The 14,341-nt window shown below is 38.9% G+C and overlaps 1 protein-coding gene across 1 annotated transcript; it reads left to right on the forward strand.

Moving 5' to 3' along the window:
- Positions 1-9,943: 9,943 nt before the first annotated feature.
- LOC309382604 (vomeronasal type-2 receptor 26-like) lies at positions 9,944-13,358 on the forward strand (the record flags this gene model as incomplete). Its single annotated transcript, XM_081934300.1, has 3 exons — positions 9,944-10,069; positions 11,211-11,337; positions 12,448-13,358. The coding sequence occupies 3 exons, from the start codon at positions 9,944-9,946 to the stop codon at positions 13,356-13,358; spliced, it is 1,164 nt and encodes a 387-aa protein (XP_081790426.1).
- Between the last annotated feature and the right edge of the window lie 983 nt (positions 13,359-14,341).

The following is a 14,341-nucleotide window of genomic DNA, read 5'->3' on the forward strand; positions in this document are numbered from 1 at the left end:
GCCGGTCTCTGGGAAGCTGAGAATGAAGTGCCCGTTGAGTTTGGAGCTTCAGGATAGACAAAAACCATGGAGCTATTACAGGCCAGGAGACCATCTCATTGGTATGCTGCGCACTATAATACAAATATCACCTATGATGCAGACTTTCAACGTGGCTCCTTCTAGTCAGTCTCCCCTGTAAGTCATTCACTGTGATGGAATTGCAAATCCTTCCATTTGCTGTTCTAACATTCTCCTTCTTTTCTTCTTATTCACTTACTCCTAATAGCAGGACCTCTTCTATTTCCTGAATTACTTTGATTTCTTTAGCTGTCCTCATTTGTCTTATTTTGTGGGAGAGACACAGATGCAAAGATTGGGCAGGAAAAAATCCTGAAAGAAGTCCAGATTATTTTCTGCTCCCTGTCAAATTCTGACTTCAACATTTGAATAATGACTTTTATTTAAAGTATTTATTGAGAGGATCATTTACATATTATTATAAATGCTGATTGATATTCAATATTTGATTTTTACATCAATAGAGGATGACTTGTTTATAGAGCTGCTTTTCTGGGTCACTTATGAAACATCCTCTTTCGTTTATGGTGATTCTACTTTAATGATTTGATTCTTTGTGTTTGTGATTCTTAACTCTAAAACAGGACTCTCTCCATTCCATCTTCTCAATATTCATAACAAATAAATGGTGGCAGATGGCTATATTTTGCCTCTTATATTGGTAAAAATGGGTTTAAGACTGAATAGGAATTGTTCCTGCAGACAATGTTTATGATAACATGAGCATTATTTTACAGAATTTTATCTACTATTAAGGGTGAAATCCAAATAATAGTTTTAGCTTTTCAAGCAGTCAACAAGAACCCCCAACTCTTTCACAATCTCACCCTTGGCTACAACATGCATGACAACTATTTTCACGCACTTGGCACTTCTGATGCCTTGCTGGATATGCTCTCGTCTGGAGAAGCCAATGTTCCCAACTACAGCTGTGGAAGGAAGGACAACATTTTGGCTCTTCTTGATTTAGCTAGGACGGATTCCTTCACCCTGATGTCAGCATTAGGAGCCCCCTACAAAGTACCACAGGTTTGTTTGTGTATGTTTCTCTATCTGTTAATGTGCAGGGTGGGGGATTAGAAGTATCTAAACTATATTTTTCCTATGGAAATTCAAGAGCTGGTTTTCAGTACAGCCATTGTAGGTGTCATGGCTGGGATTGGGATATGCAGTGGGGAAGAAACAAGGATCCAAAGAGACATGACATCATCCATGTTGCTTCGAGGGCTTCTGCTACACAGTTGTGAAGTTGAGGAGAGGCTCTGTGTTCAATCAAAGGGACTTCTGTATAATAGCCAGGTGCAGCACTGATGGAAAGCTCACATTTTGCTCATGATCGTAACCAAAATTACAATATTTCCATGGAATACACAATGGGAAGCAGTTAATATTCTGCTTAAAAATCACAGAAACCAACCTTCCTTGGAACCACTTATTAATGTCTATAATGCCAAGGATGCTCCCTTACTGTTTGGGATTTAAAATATATCACAATTAGGCGAAATCCAATCACAGCATCTCAGAAGTATCTTGGAGATGGATAAAAGGATTTCAGCTACTGCTCTAAGAGTTGATTTTGGAATGTATACAATTTTATTCTATGCCTAAAATCAAGGAATATGGTTATGGAACCCAACAAACTTCCCAAATTATGTCTTATGAAAGAGACAAAATTATAATTAATGACTTCTCATAATTGAGAACTGACAAATTATATTAGGAGTTGTGGTCTCCAATGAACAATTGGAGAACAAGCTACAAAATAATCCAGGTGGTATACAAATAAATACAAATAATAAAACAAAAACAAAAAGATTGCTGCACATAGAATCTGGGATATGGAAGCAGAGAAAGATATAGCCATTCTCAGTATTTTTAGCATATTAAATTAGAAGAGCTGCTACAAATGGACCTTCTAAATCACCAAGTACTGAAATGAAGAAATGTCAAACCATTGATTTTCATTTGAACTTTCCTGAGGCTGGTGATTGGAGCTTCTGGCTACAAGGGGGTGGGGGGTCAGAGAGACAAAGAGAACTAGGTAGAATCATCTATCTATAAACCAAAATAGCAATAATACATTATAGATTAGTGCGCTTGAGACTGTGATTTGATTTTATTTCAAAATGACCAGCTTAGTTCAATGTAATAGTTGTTTTGCACCTATCTTTGGCAGTACTCTTTTCAAATTTGGATATCTCCCCTTTGTAAACAAATTATTAGTCTACATAGACAGATTGCTATCTAGAATCTCTAATCTCCGAGCAGATATTAGGTGTCCAATTCGGCCATTCCACTCTATGGAAATGCCAAGCTATCAGCCCCCTCTACCGCAAAGATCCTGCAGGAGAAGAGCAGTCTGGACAACCGTGGGATCTGGCAGGATGAGATCTATGAACCATAAGCACAAAGCTTTTGCTGTGACCTAGTATAACAGATATAGTGCCCTTGCTGACCTTAATGGGGACACCAAAGGGACAGGTCAAGGTAGTTGTGATAATGATGATTCAAATAAGCAGGGGATCGTGGTCAAAAATGAAGAACTTACTCCAGCAAGGCGAAATGGGGAACCTGGTATCACAAATCAGTCGCACAAGAAGAGCAAGGTATGCAAAAAGAAAAGTCACCTTCTGGTTGATGATTCAATCATAAGGGATGTAAATTTAGGAAAGGTTTTAAAAGAGGTCATATGTCTGCCAGGTGCTACTGTCAGCAGAGACAAGAGGTGTGTTCTTAAGATAGTCAAGAATGCAAGTAAGGACTGTGGCATTGATGCTATTATACATCTTGGCACAAATGATCTGTCCCCAAAACATGTACTATGTACATTCTATGCAGAATGATTTCCAGAGCTTGGGTATGAACTTACTAGTATAGGTTGTAGGCTTATCTTTTCAGAGGTTTTACCTGTATATAAGGAACAAAAAGGGAAAGGCCAGCATGTAGCAGAGTTTAATGTGTGACTAAAGGAGTGATGTAAAAGGGAAGGCTTTGGTTTTATTAGTCATGATTTCTGCAGCTGGTCCAATGAATAACTGTACGAAAGAGATGGTTTGCACCCATCCAAGAAAGGGACTGAGTTACTTGGCATTAAATTCATAGATTTTCTGGATATACATTTAAACTGAACAGTGGGGACAAAGAATTAATTGATACAGAACATTTCTGTACCCAGCAATCTAAAATTCATAGGGTTATCACTGCATGTAACATAGATGTTTGTGTGGGTAAGATTATCACTCCAGCTGTCAAGCAAAACCTAGCATTTAATAGTGAGTGCCATACCATGTGCATGAATCATACAAGTGGCAAGAAAATAGGGGCAGTCAGGCATAACACAGGTTATGTAGAGAGTAAACACAGGGTCAATCAAAATGGACTCAAATGTCTGTACACCAATGGACAGAGTATGAGGAATAAACAGGGTGAATTAGAAATTCAAGTAAATGAGAACTGATTTTGTTGCCATTACAATTTTGTTGCCATTACAGAAACTTGGTAGGATGCAACTGACAAATGGAACATATAGCAAGAAGGATTTTAATTATTTAAAAGAAATAGACCAAATAAAACAGAAGGTGGAGTTGCACTATATATAGGAAATAACTACATCTCTACAGAAATAGAGGATAACAATGATGAAAACTATCGTGAATGCATTTGGGTCAATATTAAAGGTTGGGGGAAAATGACATTGCCATAGGTCTATACTAAAGGCCACCCAACCTAGCAGAGGAAGTAGATGCACTTTTTGCTAGTCAGCTAACTAAGGTATGTAGGAAGCAAACCACAACAGAAATGGGGAATTTTAACTACCCTGATATCAACTGGGAAACAAACTCTGCACCAAGTGGAAGATCCAACAGGTTCCTAACAAACCTAGCAGACAACTTTGTTTCCCAAAAAGTAGAAATGGGAACAAGGCGATCAGCCATATTGGACTTAATTCTCACCAACAGAGAGGAAATGATAGAAGGTGTTGAAACCATAGGAACCCTGGGGGCAAGTGACCATGCAAAATTGGAATTCAACATTATGCAAACAAAGTCAAACTAGAGTCTTGGAATTTAAGAGAGCTAATTTCAATAAACTTAGAGAGAGCTTGGGAAGAATTCCATGGATGAGAATCCTCAAGGGGAAAACAACTCAAGAAACTTGGGAAATTTTGAAAATGAGATTACAAAAGCTCAGTCTAGCACAATACCAATGAAGAAGAAAAATAACAGCTCCCAAAAGAAACCAGCATGGCTGCACAAAGAACTCTCTGACAAATTGAAAGACAAAAAAGCTAAGTATAAAAAGTGGAAAGAGGGGGACATAACTAAGGCAGAATATCAGCAAATAGCCCGAGCCTGTAAAGATGAAGTGAGGAAAGTGAAGGCTCACAATGAAGAAAGGCTCGCCACAAAAGTAAAAAAATAACAAAAAAAGCTTCTTCGAACATGTTAAAAACAAGAAAAAAGTTAAGGAAACAATTGGTCCACTGCTTGGAGAAAGTGGCAAGAAGGTGACAAGTAACAGGGAGAAAGCAGAACTATTGAACTCATTTTTTGCATCTATATTTACACAAAGGGATAAAACAGTCCAATCTATCAAAAACAGCACCACAAAACAGAGGGATAGCATCAAGATCACGTGAAGTGTTAATACCACTTTATAATGCCTTGGTAAGGCCACACTTGGAATACTGCATTCTGTTTTTGTCGCCACGATGTAAAAAAGATGTAGAGACTCTAGAAAGAGTGCAGAGAAGAGCAACAAAGATGATTAGGGGACTGGAGGCTAAAACATATGAAGAATGGTTGCAGGAAATGGGTATGTCTAGTTTAATGAAAAGAAGGACTTGGGGAGACATGATAGCAGTCTTCCAATATTTCAGGGGTTGCCACAAAGAAGAGGGAGTCAAACTATTCTCCAAAGCACCTGAGGGTAGAAGAAGAAGCAATGGGTGGAAACTAATCAAGGAGAGAAGCAACTTAGAACTGAGGAGAAATTTCTTGACAGTTAGAGCAATTAATCAGTGGAACAGAAGTTGCCTTCAGAAGTTGTGAATGCCCCAACACTGGAAGTCTTTAAGAAGACTTTGGATAGCCATTTGTCTGAAACGGTATAGGGTTTTCTGCCTAGGGAGGGGGTTGGACTAGAAGACCTCCAAGGTCCCTTCCAACTCTGTTATTGTATAGTATTGTATCTTAGGGTGTGTTTATTCGAGCAAGATTTCAGCAGCTGGACACAATGGTTAAATTATTTCTTAGCGCTTATAGACCGCCCCCTCTCCCGAAAGGGACTCGGAAATATGGAAGATATAACCAAGTCTCTTGAAATGAAAACAATCATATTTGTGAAGCTCCAGAGATAGAAAACGGACTTCCATTATTTCAATATCAGTTGTAAAAGAAAGAGAGAGATCAGTACCCTAGGCCATATTAGTAGAATAATCTATTGGGATCCCTTTTTTAAAAAAAATATGTTCTCTGTGGTCAGAATTGCACATAACAAAAACCTTATTGGAACAAAACAATTCAGTTCAGAGTGGCAGATGTTGATCTGATTGTGGTAAATTGTAGGGGTAAATAAATGAAATTTGCATTTTTATTCTTATTTCTTTTCACTTAATTTGTTCCTTCTATTCCATTTACATATACAGTGTTGTCACTATTCCGTGTTTATTAATTGGTGTCCTGAGCTGGTCTAATGGTTAATTAACAATAACCTATTTTAACTTGTACATCAGAACAAATATGGATTTGTTAAAAGCTCATATTTTAAATTCAATGTGATCCCAAATATAACACAGTATTCTTTGTTGCCCTTTCAGATCCGTTTTATATCTTCTTCAGGGGCCCTGAGGGATAAAAATCAATTCCCTTTTTTCTATCCGTTAATCCCCAAACAAGGGACGCACTACCCAGGAATAGTCCAACTGCTTCTCCATTTCAGATGGACCTTGATCGGTCTCTTTGTTTCAGACACAGAGGAGGGAGAGAATTTCATGAGGACTTTTACTCCTATGCTTGTCAAGAATGGAATTTGTACTGTTATGTCACAACGATTCTCAACAACTGGATATACAGGATCCCCCAGGGAGGCCCTCTCTAAGTGGAGACAAGTCAATGTCTTTGTTCACTTCATGGAATATGAGTCCCGTTTGGACAGAATTCTTCCCTTCCATTCAACATTTGAAGATATGCCAGGACCCATTGAAGGCAAAGTCTGGTTCATCACAGCTTTGAAAGAAATTTTCATGAAAAAGCACAGACTTCTGAGATATGTGCATAGCATTTTGACTTTTGCTTTTATGCTGAAAGAAAGTCCAGAAGATGATGGCTTTGAACCCTATTTCTCTCTGGATCCCCATTTTGAAGCTCAGTGTTTTTCCTGTTCTTTTTCAAAGCACGTCTTTTCTGTCAAAGGCCGGAGAAGATGCTCCCAGAAAATGACACTGAAGTCCCAACTGGGATCGAATAGGATCAAACTCAAAAAGGGCTTCTATATGTATAGTGCCTTTAGGACACTGGCACATGTCTTGAAGGCGGCCTATTCGTTCAGATCCAGGAGGAGGAAGGAGGGTGAAGGGAGGTTGGAGGCTCTAAGGCTGCAGCCGTGGCAGGTAAGGGGTTTCCTAAAAGAATCCCTCACAATTAGTTCCCTTTGGAGGAGGAATCCAAAAGAGAAGGAGGGGAACCATCTCCATTTTCTTGTACTACAAAAAGACAACAGATTTTACCAATTCAACCACTCAGAGCACAATGTTCCAAAGAGCCAGGACTATGACAGATTAATTTTGATATTAAAGACTGCATCATACTATTTTTTACCTTTATAAATTTGAAGGAGCACCTTAGTCTATCTAACCCAACCCTTCCTCTCTGCAGGAATCCCAGTTAGAGCTTTTCTGACTAATGATTGCTTGCTCTTTGTATTAAGAGAATCAGTAAAGAGGGACTGAACCTCTCTGCTTTACTAGCTCAGTTCTGAAACTTCTCCCCGTCCTGGAATATTTTTCCTTTCATTCAGCCAGAATATCCTCTCTTGTCACTGGGTTCACTTAATATGCACCAGACATTGGAATAACAGCGAAAAGACCTTCAGCTTCTTTGAACCATATTTCAGCTATTGGAAGAGTGCTGTAACCTCCCTTCTCCAACTGAGAGGTTGTGTAAGGTGAAGAAGCTGTTGCAAGCTTCATTATTTTCCACTCCCATAGATTAACTTGGCTCTTCTCATGGTTGTCTTTCATTGAGGCTATGAGCTTTGATCTCTTTCTTGGCTTCTTTGCCATTCTCTAAAGCTAATCCAAGTTTCATGAAATGTCTTTTGTAAGTGTGGTGCCTGCAACAGGACCTGAGATTGAGTGAGGGCGTCCCCCAGGGATGGGTTTCAATTCTTTTTACTACCTATTCTGTGGGTGTGGCCTATTTTGTGGGTGTGGCTTGGTGGTCATGTGACTGGATGGGTGTGGCCCACTTGATGTCACTCACCAGGAGATGTCATGGATTGGGTAAAATGTGGTGAAGCTCACTTAACAATGCTGTTGCTTAGCAACCAAACTTTTGGCCTCAATTTTAGTCATAAGTTAAGGACTATCTCTGCCTTCATCTGCATGGCAGCCTCATCCTAGTAAACTCCTTCTCTTTTCTGGCAATTTTCCTCTCTTTTAGAGGCACAAAAATAATCCAGACAATGTAAGGTTTCCTGCTGCAGCAGGGGGTTGGACTAGATGACCTCCAAATAGCCTTCTAGCCCCAAATTGCTGTGCTGTTTTTCTTTCTTTCTGCTAACAAAGAAACCTGCCTGAGGCTCATTCCAGATTCCTGCCAGATAGAGATAATGAGCCTATAGAAAGTTTGGCTCCATTCACAAGCAGGGAATCATCCAATCATCCTTTTGAAACACAAAGCCCATATTGCACAAACCCCAAAACTTCAAAAACATAGAACCATATAAGAATCCTTCCTTTTATCCAGTTTGTTGTTCAGCTAACCCAGAAACAAACTGCTGAATGTTACTTTGCAAATTTCCTTTTGAGCAGCTTTTCAATTGAAAGCTTCCATTTAAAGTTTGCAGCATTAAGACTTGTGGACTTCAACTCCCAGAATTGTACAGCCAGGCATGCTCAGTTCCTATTTAAAGTGACAGCATTTGTTTTTCTCCTTTGCTGAAACTCCCAGCTGAAAAGTGAGTTTCCTTCTTTCCTTCTCATTTAACTCATTACTAAACAGTTTCTTTATAATTTGCTAAAACTACGTTATATGAATATCAGTCCCACAATCTATTGAGGAAGTGTAATGTTAAGTGAAAATGACTTCTGGGGAGGGAAGAAGAGATGCTGCAGAGGGAATGATCAGTAAAGATCATTGCAGCTGGATAACAGGAAGAGAGAAAAAAACAGCTGAAAAAACTTTTCAACCTGCAAAACTTTCTTAATGTAGCCTTCCAATAAAGTAGAATTAGCTCATCTGCTTGGGTTTCCTGTCTGTTTTACCAAGGAGAAGATTAACCAGGCAAACTTTCAACTTGAACAATCCATGCTTTCTGTTAATCACCCTGTTGTTTTCAAAGAGTTTAGAATAGAGTAGAGTAGAGTAGAGTAGAATAGACTAGAATAACAGAATTGGAAAGGACTTTGGAGGTCTTCTAGTCTAACCACTTCAGACAAATGACTATCCAATCTCTTCGTAAAAAACTTCCAGGGTTGGAGCATTTGCAACTTCTGAAGGCAAGCTGTTCCACTGTTTAATTGTTCTAATTGTCTATTTAGATCTAAGTTGCTTCTCTCCTTGATTAGTTTCTACCCATTGCTTCTTGTTCTACCCTCAGGTGCTTTAGAGAATAGTTTGACTTCCTATTCTTTGTGGCAATCCCTGAGATATTGGAATAATGCTATCATGTCTCCCCTAGTCCTTCTTTTCATAAGACTAGACATAGCCAGTTCCAACAACCATTCTATATATGTTTTAGCCTCCAGTCCCCTCTTCTCTGCACTCTTTCTAGAGTCTCCACATCTTTTTTACATTGTGGTGACCAAAACTGAATGCGGTATTCCAAGTGTGGCCTTACTAAGGCATTATAAAGTGGTATTAAAACTTCAAGTGATCTTAGTTCTATTAAGTTCAAAATGGCTGATTCCCTTGTTCTCTTCTCTACTTTTTGGGAGTCAAAGTTTTCTACTAGGTTTGTCAGGAACCTGTTTGATCTTCTACTTAGTGCAGAGTTTGTCTCCAAGTTGATGTCAGGGCAGTTAAAATCCCCCAGGGCTATTGTAATGTGCTTTCTATATACCTTATTTAGCTGACTAGCAAAAAGTTTGTCTATTTCCTCTCTTTGGTTGGGTGGCCTATACTATACACCTATGGCAATGTCATTTCTTTCCTCCCCACCTTTCACATTAACCCAAATACATTCCATGCAGTTTTCATCATTGTTGTGTTCTATTTCTGTAGACATTTAGTTATTTCTTATATATAGTGCAACTGCGCCTCCTCTTTTATTTGGTCTTAGGAATAATGTCTTTTTTCTGTTGTTCAATTTAACTGGGTCCTACTATGACATATTCCCTATAAGTGACCAATTGCATTAATTGTGTTTTGTCAACCTATTTTATCAACATATTATTGACAAATTTTGCTGAACATTTTTCGTTCACTTATGAAGAGAGTGGTAAGACTTGTTCTACTAATTAAGCATATTTGTAAGTTATAAAACTGTAAGTTAGAAAATTTCAAATGTGAAAAGACCATGAGGTCTAAGAAGCCAAGTGTTCAGCTATAAACATTCCTCCACATTTCCACTGTAGTTTCATCCATTTCTGAAGAAGAATGAGTTTTTCAATTTTTCTGAATTTAAACTCTACTTGGACCAAAATGGAGAGGTCACAGTAGATATGGACATCATGAGCGTGTTGGTTCTCCCCAAAGAGGATCCCATCACGGAGCAACTGGGGGATTTTGAAAGACAGAGACTTTTTATCAGCAAAGATCGTCTGTCACGTCTAAAGTTGCTCAACAAAGTGGGTGAAATATTTGTGTCTTTTCTCTTTTTTCCCCATAGCCTGAGAACCCAATTCAAATGGACTAAGTCTATTCCCTAAGATGGACGACTTTCCTTGAGAATTCTCCTTAGAAATTAAATGTGGGAAGTAGAAACTCTACCGGAGAAAATAATAGGTCTTCAACTATTTTTACATGCCAGTTGGTTTTACCTAAGTGCAGTTCCTGAACAGAAAGGATCTTTTCTTGGACATACCTAGCTGACCCTTTAAAATATCTCCTTCTGACAAGGGGCTCTTACTCATGTCCCATGTGCAGCAACTTATCCGTCACTACAGTTCTAGAAACTGGGCAGAAATTATTCCTAGATTACCAGTGAGCTGAATTAGTAAATATATTATTAAACAATGAACATCTCCTTCAAGGTTGACTGATTTGTAAGGAATTTTCCTTGACATCTTAACTAAAAGTTGGTTTTGGGCTACTTTCAAAGGAAAGAACCTTTGCTATAACCCAGAATAAAAGTTTCCAAATCTGAGGATTCTCTTTTCCTCACAGTTTTGTTCTATTTTAATAAATGGAATAGAATAAAAAGTTAATAAATTTTACAATACCTTTTATTCTAAATTTTGATATGAGTATGCTTTAACATTATGGGTGGAGGAAGTGATGTTAATACGGTCATCAGGAGGAATCTAATGATTGCCGCTTAACTGTTAAATCTTTTCTCAATTGCATTCCTCCAGGTTTTATTAAATTCAAAAGTCTTTTATTGCAAATTAATATTCCTTAGTTCAGGGGTGTCAAACTCATGTCATCATCGCTGCATCACGTGACATATCAGGATTTTTTTCTCCTTCGCTAAACCAGGCGTGGGAGTGGACATCACTTGACACAGGCCAGGATTTTGACAGCCCTGCCTTAGTCAGTCAGTCACTTAGTTTACTTATTTATTCTTCATACTTAACCATCCCTTTCCCTCACAGAGGGCTTATATAGTTATAGTTATGTCATCTACATCTGTTTGAATTCCATCAATGATTTCATATTTACCAAAGTGAACCTGTTAGACTTCTTGGCTCATGTTTTTGTCTACCTCCATGTTCCATGGATGATAAATCCTAACATATTTTCTTTGGCATTACTTGTTTTTCTGCTTAGACTCTGCCTCAGTCCAAATGTGTGGAAAGTTGTCATCCTGGGTTTGTCAAGCGGAAGCGAGAAGAAGAGCCTGCTTGCTGCTATGACTGTGTTCCTTGTCCAGAGGGGACCATCTCCACTCAGGAAGGTGGGTGACACCAAAGAAAAGGGCAGGCCTCTATGGAAGTGGGTTTATCCAGATAATTCTCCATGGAAATCAGTTTGTTTGTTTGTTTGTTTTGTTTTGTTTTATTGGATTTATATGCCGCCCTTCTCCCAAAGGACTCAGGGCGGTGTACAACATTAAAAAAAACACATCCCGAAAGTTAAAAAGAAATTAAATACATATCCAAAAAACCAAACCCAATTTATAGGACAATACATATAAAAAATGAGTTAAAATTAACAGGCCAGGCCGGCTTGCTAGAAAAGCCAACTTTTTAGGGCGCCTTGGAAGGACCAGAGGTCAGGGATTAGTGTGAAAGGATGCATTATTTTCAGAGAAAACGTCTCCTTTGCTTGGTACTTTGGATGTGTCCTTCCACTTTTACCTCTTTAAGAACATGTGAGTTCTTCGAAATGTGAGGAATTGTCTTAGGTTCATGTACTGAAATGATTATTGGAATGTCTTCTACATGGGCCTCCCCTTGAGGATAACTAAGGAAGCGTCACTGGTTCACAATGGGGAGAGTTATGAGTGCACCACACTACATCCATATCACCACTGTTCCCAGTATCCATTATAGATTATTTGCAGGACTAGCGTTCTTGGCCAGCTAACCTACATCGCACAAGCTCTAGGTAACCTCTGGATCCAGATTCTTATGGAGAACTCATAAAGTGTGCCTAGCAACATTAACTGATTTGTTATTTTCCTGTAATAAATTCCCTTGGAGGTTAAGCACATTAAACAAGCCATTCAGGTCTTAGGACTACCCCCAATTTCGTAGATCTTATCTGTGTCTGCCTGTCTCTCTCTCTCTCTCTCTGTCTGTCTCTGTCTCTCTCTCTGTCTCTCTGTCTCTCTGTCTGTCTCTGTATCTATCTATCTATCTATCTATCTATCTATCTATCTATCTATCTATCTATCTATCTAATATCTATCTATCATCTTTCTATTAGAAAATGGCATCCTTCTTAGCTTTGTGGTATGGAAATGCATCTTAGGAAATTCTTCTGCTATGAGGTTTTGCCCTGGAAGGTCACCCTTGAAAGGTCAAAGGACAGAATGCTACAATATATTTTTTTTATTTCCCAGATACAGAAAAATGCACCAAGTGTCCGGGTGACAAATATCCAAATGAGAATCGAATTCAATGTATCCCCAAAGTTATAACCTTCCTGTCTTATGAAGAATATCTGGGCATCATCCTGGTCTCCATCGCTCTATTCTTCTTCCTAACCACAGGCTTTGTTTTAATCATCTTCATTAAATACCAAGAAACTCCCATTGTCAAAGCCAACAACCGGGACCTCTCTTACATCCTCCTGGCCTCCCTCCTGCTTTGCTTCCTGTCTCCTCTTCTCTTCATTGGTCAACCAAGGAAAGCCACTTGTCTTCTCCGACAAACAGTTTTCAGCATCGTCTTCTCAGTTGCCATTTCTTCTCTCTTGGCCAAAACAATCACGGTGGTGCTGGCTTTCCTGGCCACAAAACCAGGAAACCAAGTGAAGAGGTGGTTGGGGAAGAGCTTGGCCAACTCCATCATCTTTTCTTGTTCTATTGTACAAATTATCATCTCCTCCATCTGGCTGGGAGTTTCTCCCCCATTCCCTGAATCTGACCTCCACTCCCAGTCTGGAACAATCATCCTGCAATGCAATGAAGGCTCTGTTGTCATGTTCTACATCACACTCAGCTACTTGGGATTTCTGGCTTCCATCTGTTTCACAATGGCTTTTCTGGCAAGGAATCTTCCTGGGGCCTTCAATGAAGCCAAGCTGATCACCTTCAGCATGCTGGTCTTCTGCAGCGTCTGGGTGACTTTTGTGCCCACCTACCTGAGCACTAAGGGGAAATACATGGTGGCTGTGCAGGTCTTCTCCATCTTGGCTTCCAATGCTGGATTGCTGGGCTGCATCTTCATCCCCAAGTGCTACATTATCACCCTGAAGCCAGACCTGAATACAAAAGAGCAACTGACCACAAGAAGAAATGTAGATATGTGAGACAGAGGAATTTGAAGTATTAATGTTTTCCAACATCCACATCTAATGTGGATTCCCTAATGTCCACTGAGCTTTTTGGGATTCTTAAGGCACCATGTCTATCCAGTACCCTTAGCCTACCTGAGGCCTGAGATGCCACATCCAGGTTTTTAAAATGTGACTCTTGTGCAATGGGAATCTTGTTGATACACCAGAAATATATAAAATTCCATTCCTTTAAATGTGGTCTTTAGGGACAAGATTCTTTCAATCTCATCCTAGGAGAGAGTCCAAGCCATCTTTCTGCAGCTATCTTATCCAGTCTTCCTCTGAAAATTGGTTTTTGGAATTAGAAAAGTTAAATGTTTTATCTATCAATTGTTTAATGTAAACAGAAAAAGCCTGAGTGTCACTGGGTTTTTTCCTTCCAAAAGAGGGAATAGAAATATGAAATTAATAGCATTCCATAGTGTGAGTTTACATTTTCACAGAAAAAGAAAATTATTATAAAGATGGTAGTTGTTATGGAGAAGCAAGCATTTTCTCCTCTTGCAGATGAATACTTGAGCCCGGGAAATGCTTATCTACCTTACTGAGGACGGCTGTTGGCTTTCTCTGTTTTCAAAGTATTGGATTCTTTGTGCAGCAATTTTTAGCTTTTTCTACAGTTGTAAGAAAAACCGGAAGACCATAAATTGTAATATAATTTTCAGTTGTTCAATCCAAAAACTTTTTAATTGAAATGTATTTGTTCTAACAGAGTTTGGGGACTCTGTCACCCGCCACACCATTAATTTTATTAAAAAATAATTACTGGTATATATCCTAATTATATGAATTTTCTGCGGGCAGCAGATGAAATCCTTTTATCCACCCTTAAGATACTTCTCAGATGATGTGGCTGAATTTGTTCTAGTGGTGATATAAATTAAATCCCAAAGTTCAGCTCAATATAATTTTATGGTGGTAACGTTGGCCTTTCATTCTTTAATAAATCAGGTTAA

The sequence above is a fragment of the Natrix helvetica genome (assembly GCF_964273705.1).
Source record: "Natrix helvetica genome assembly, chromosome: 1".
NCBI classification, from domain to species: Eukaryota; Metazoa; Chordata; class Lepidosauria; order Squamata; family Natricidae; genus Natrix; species Natrix helvetica.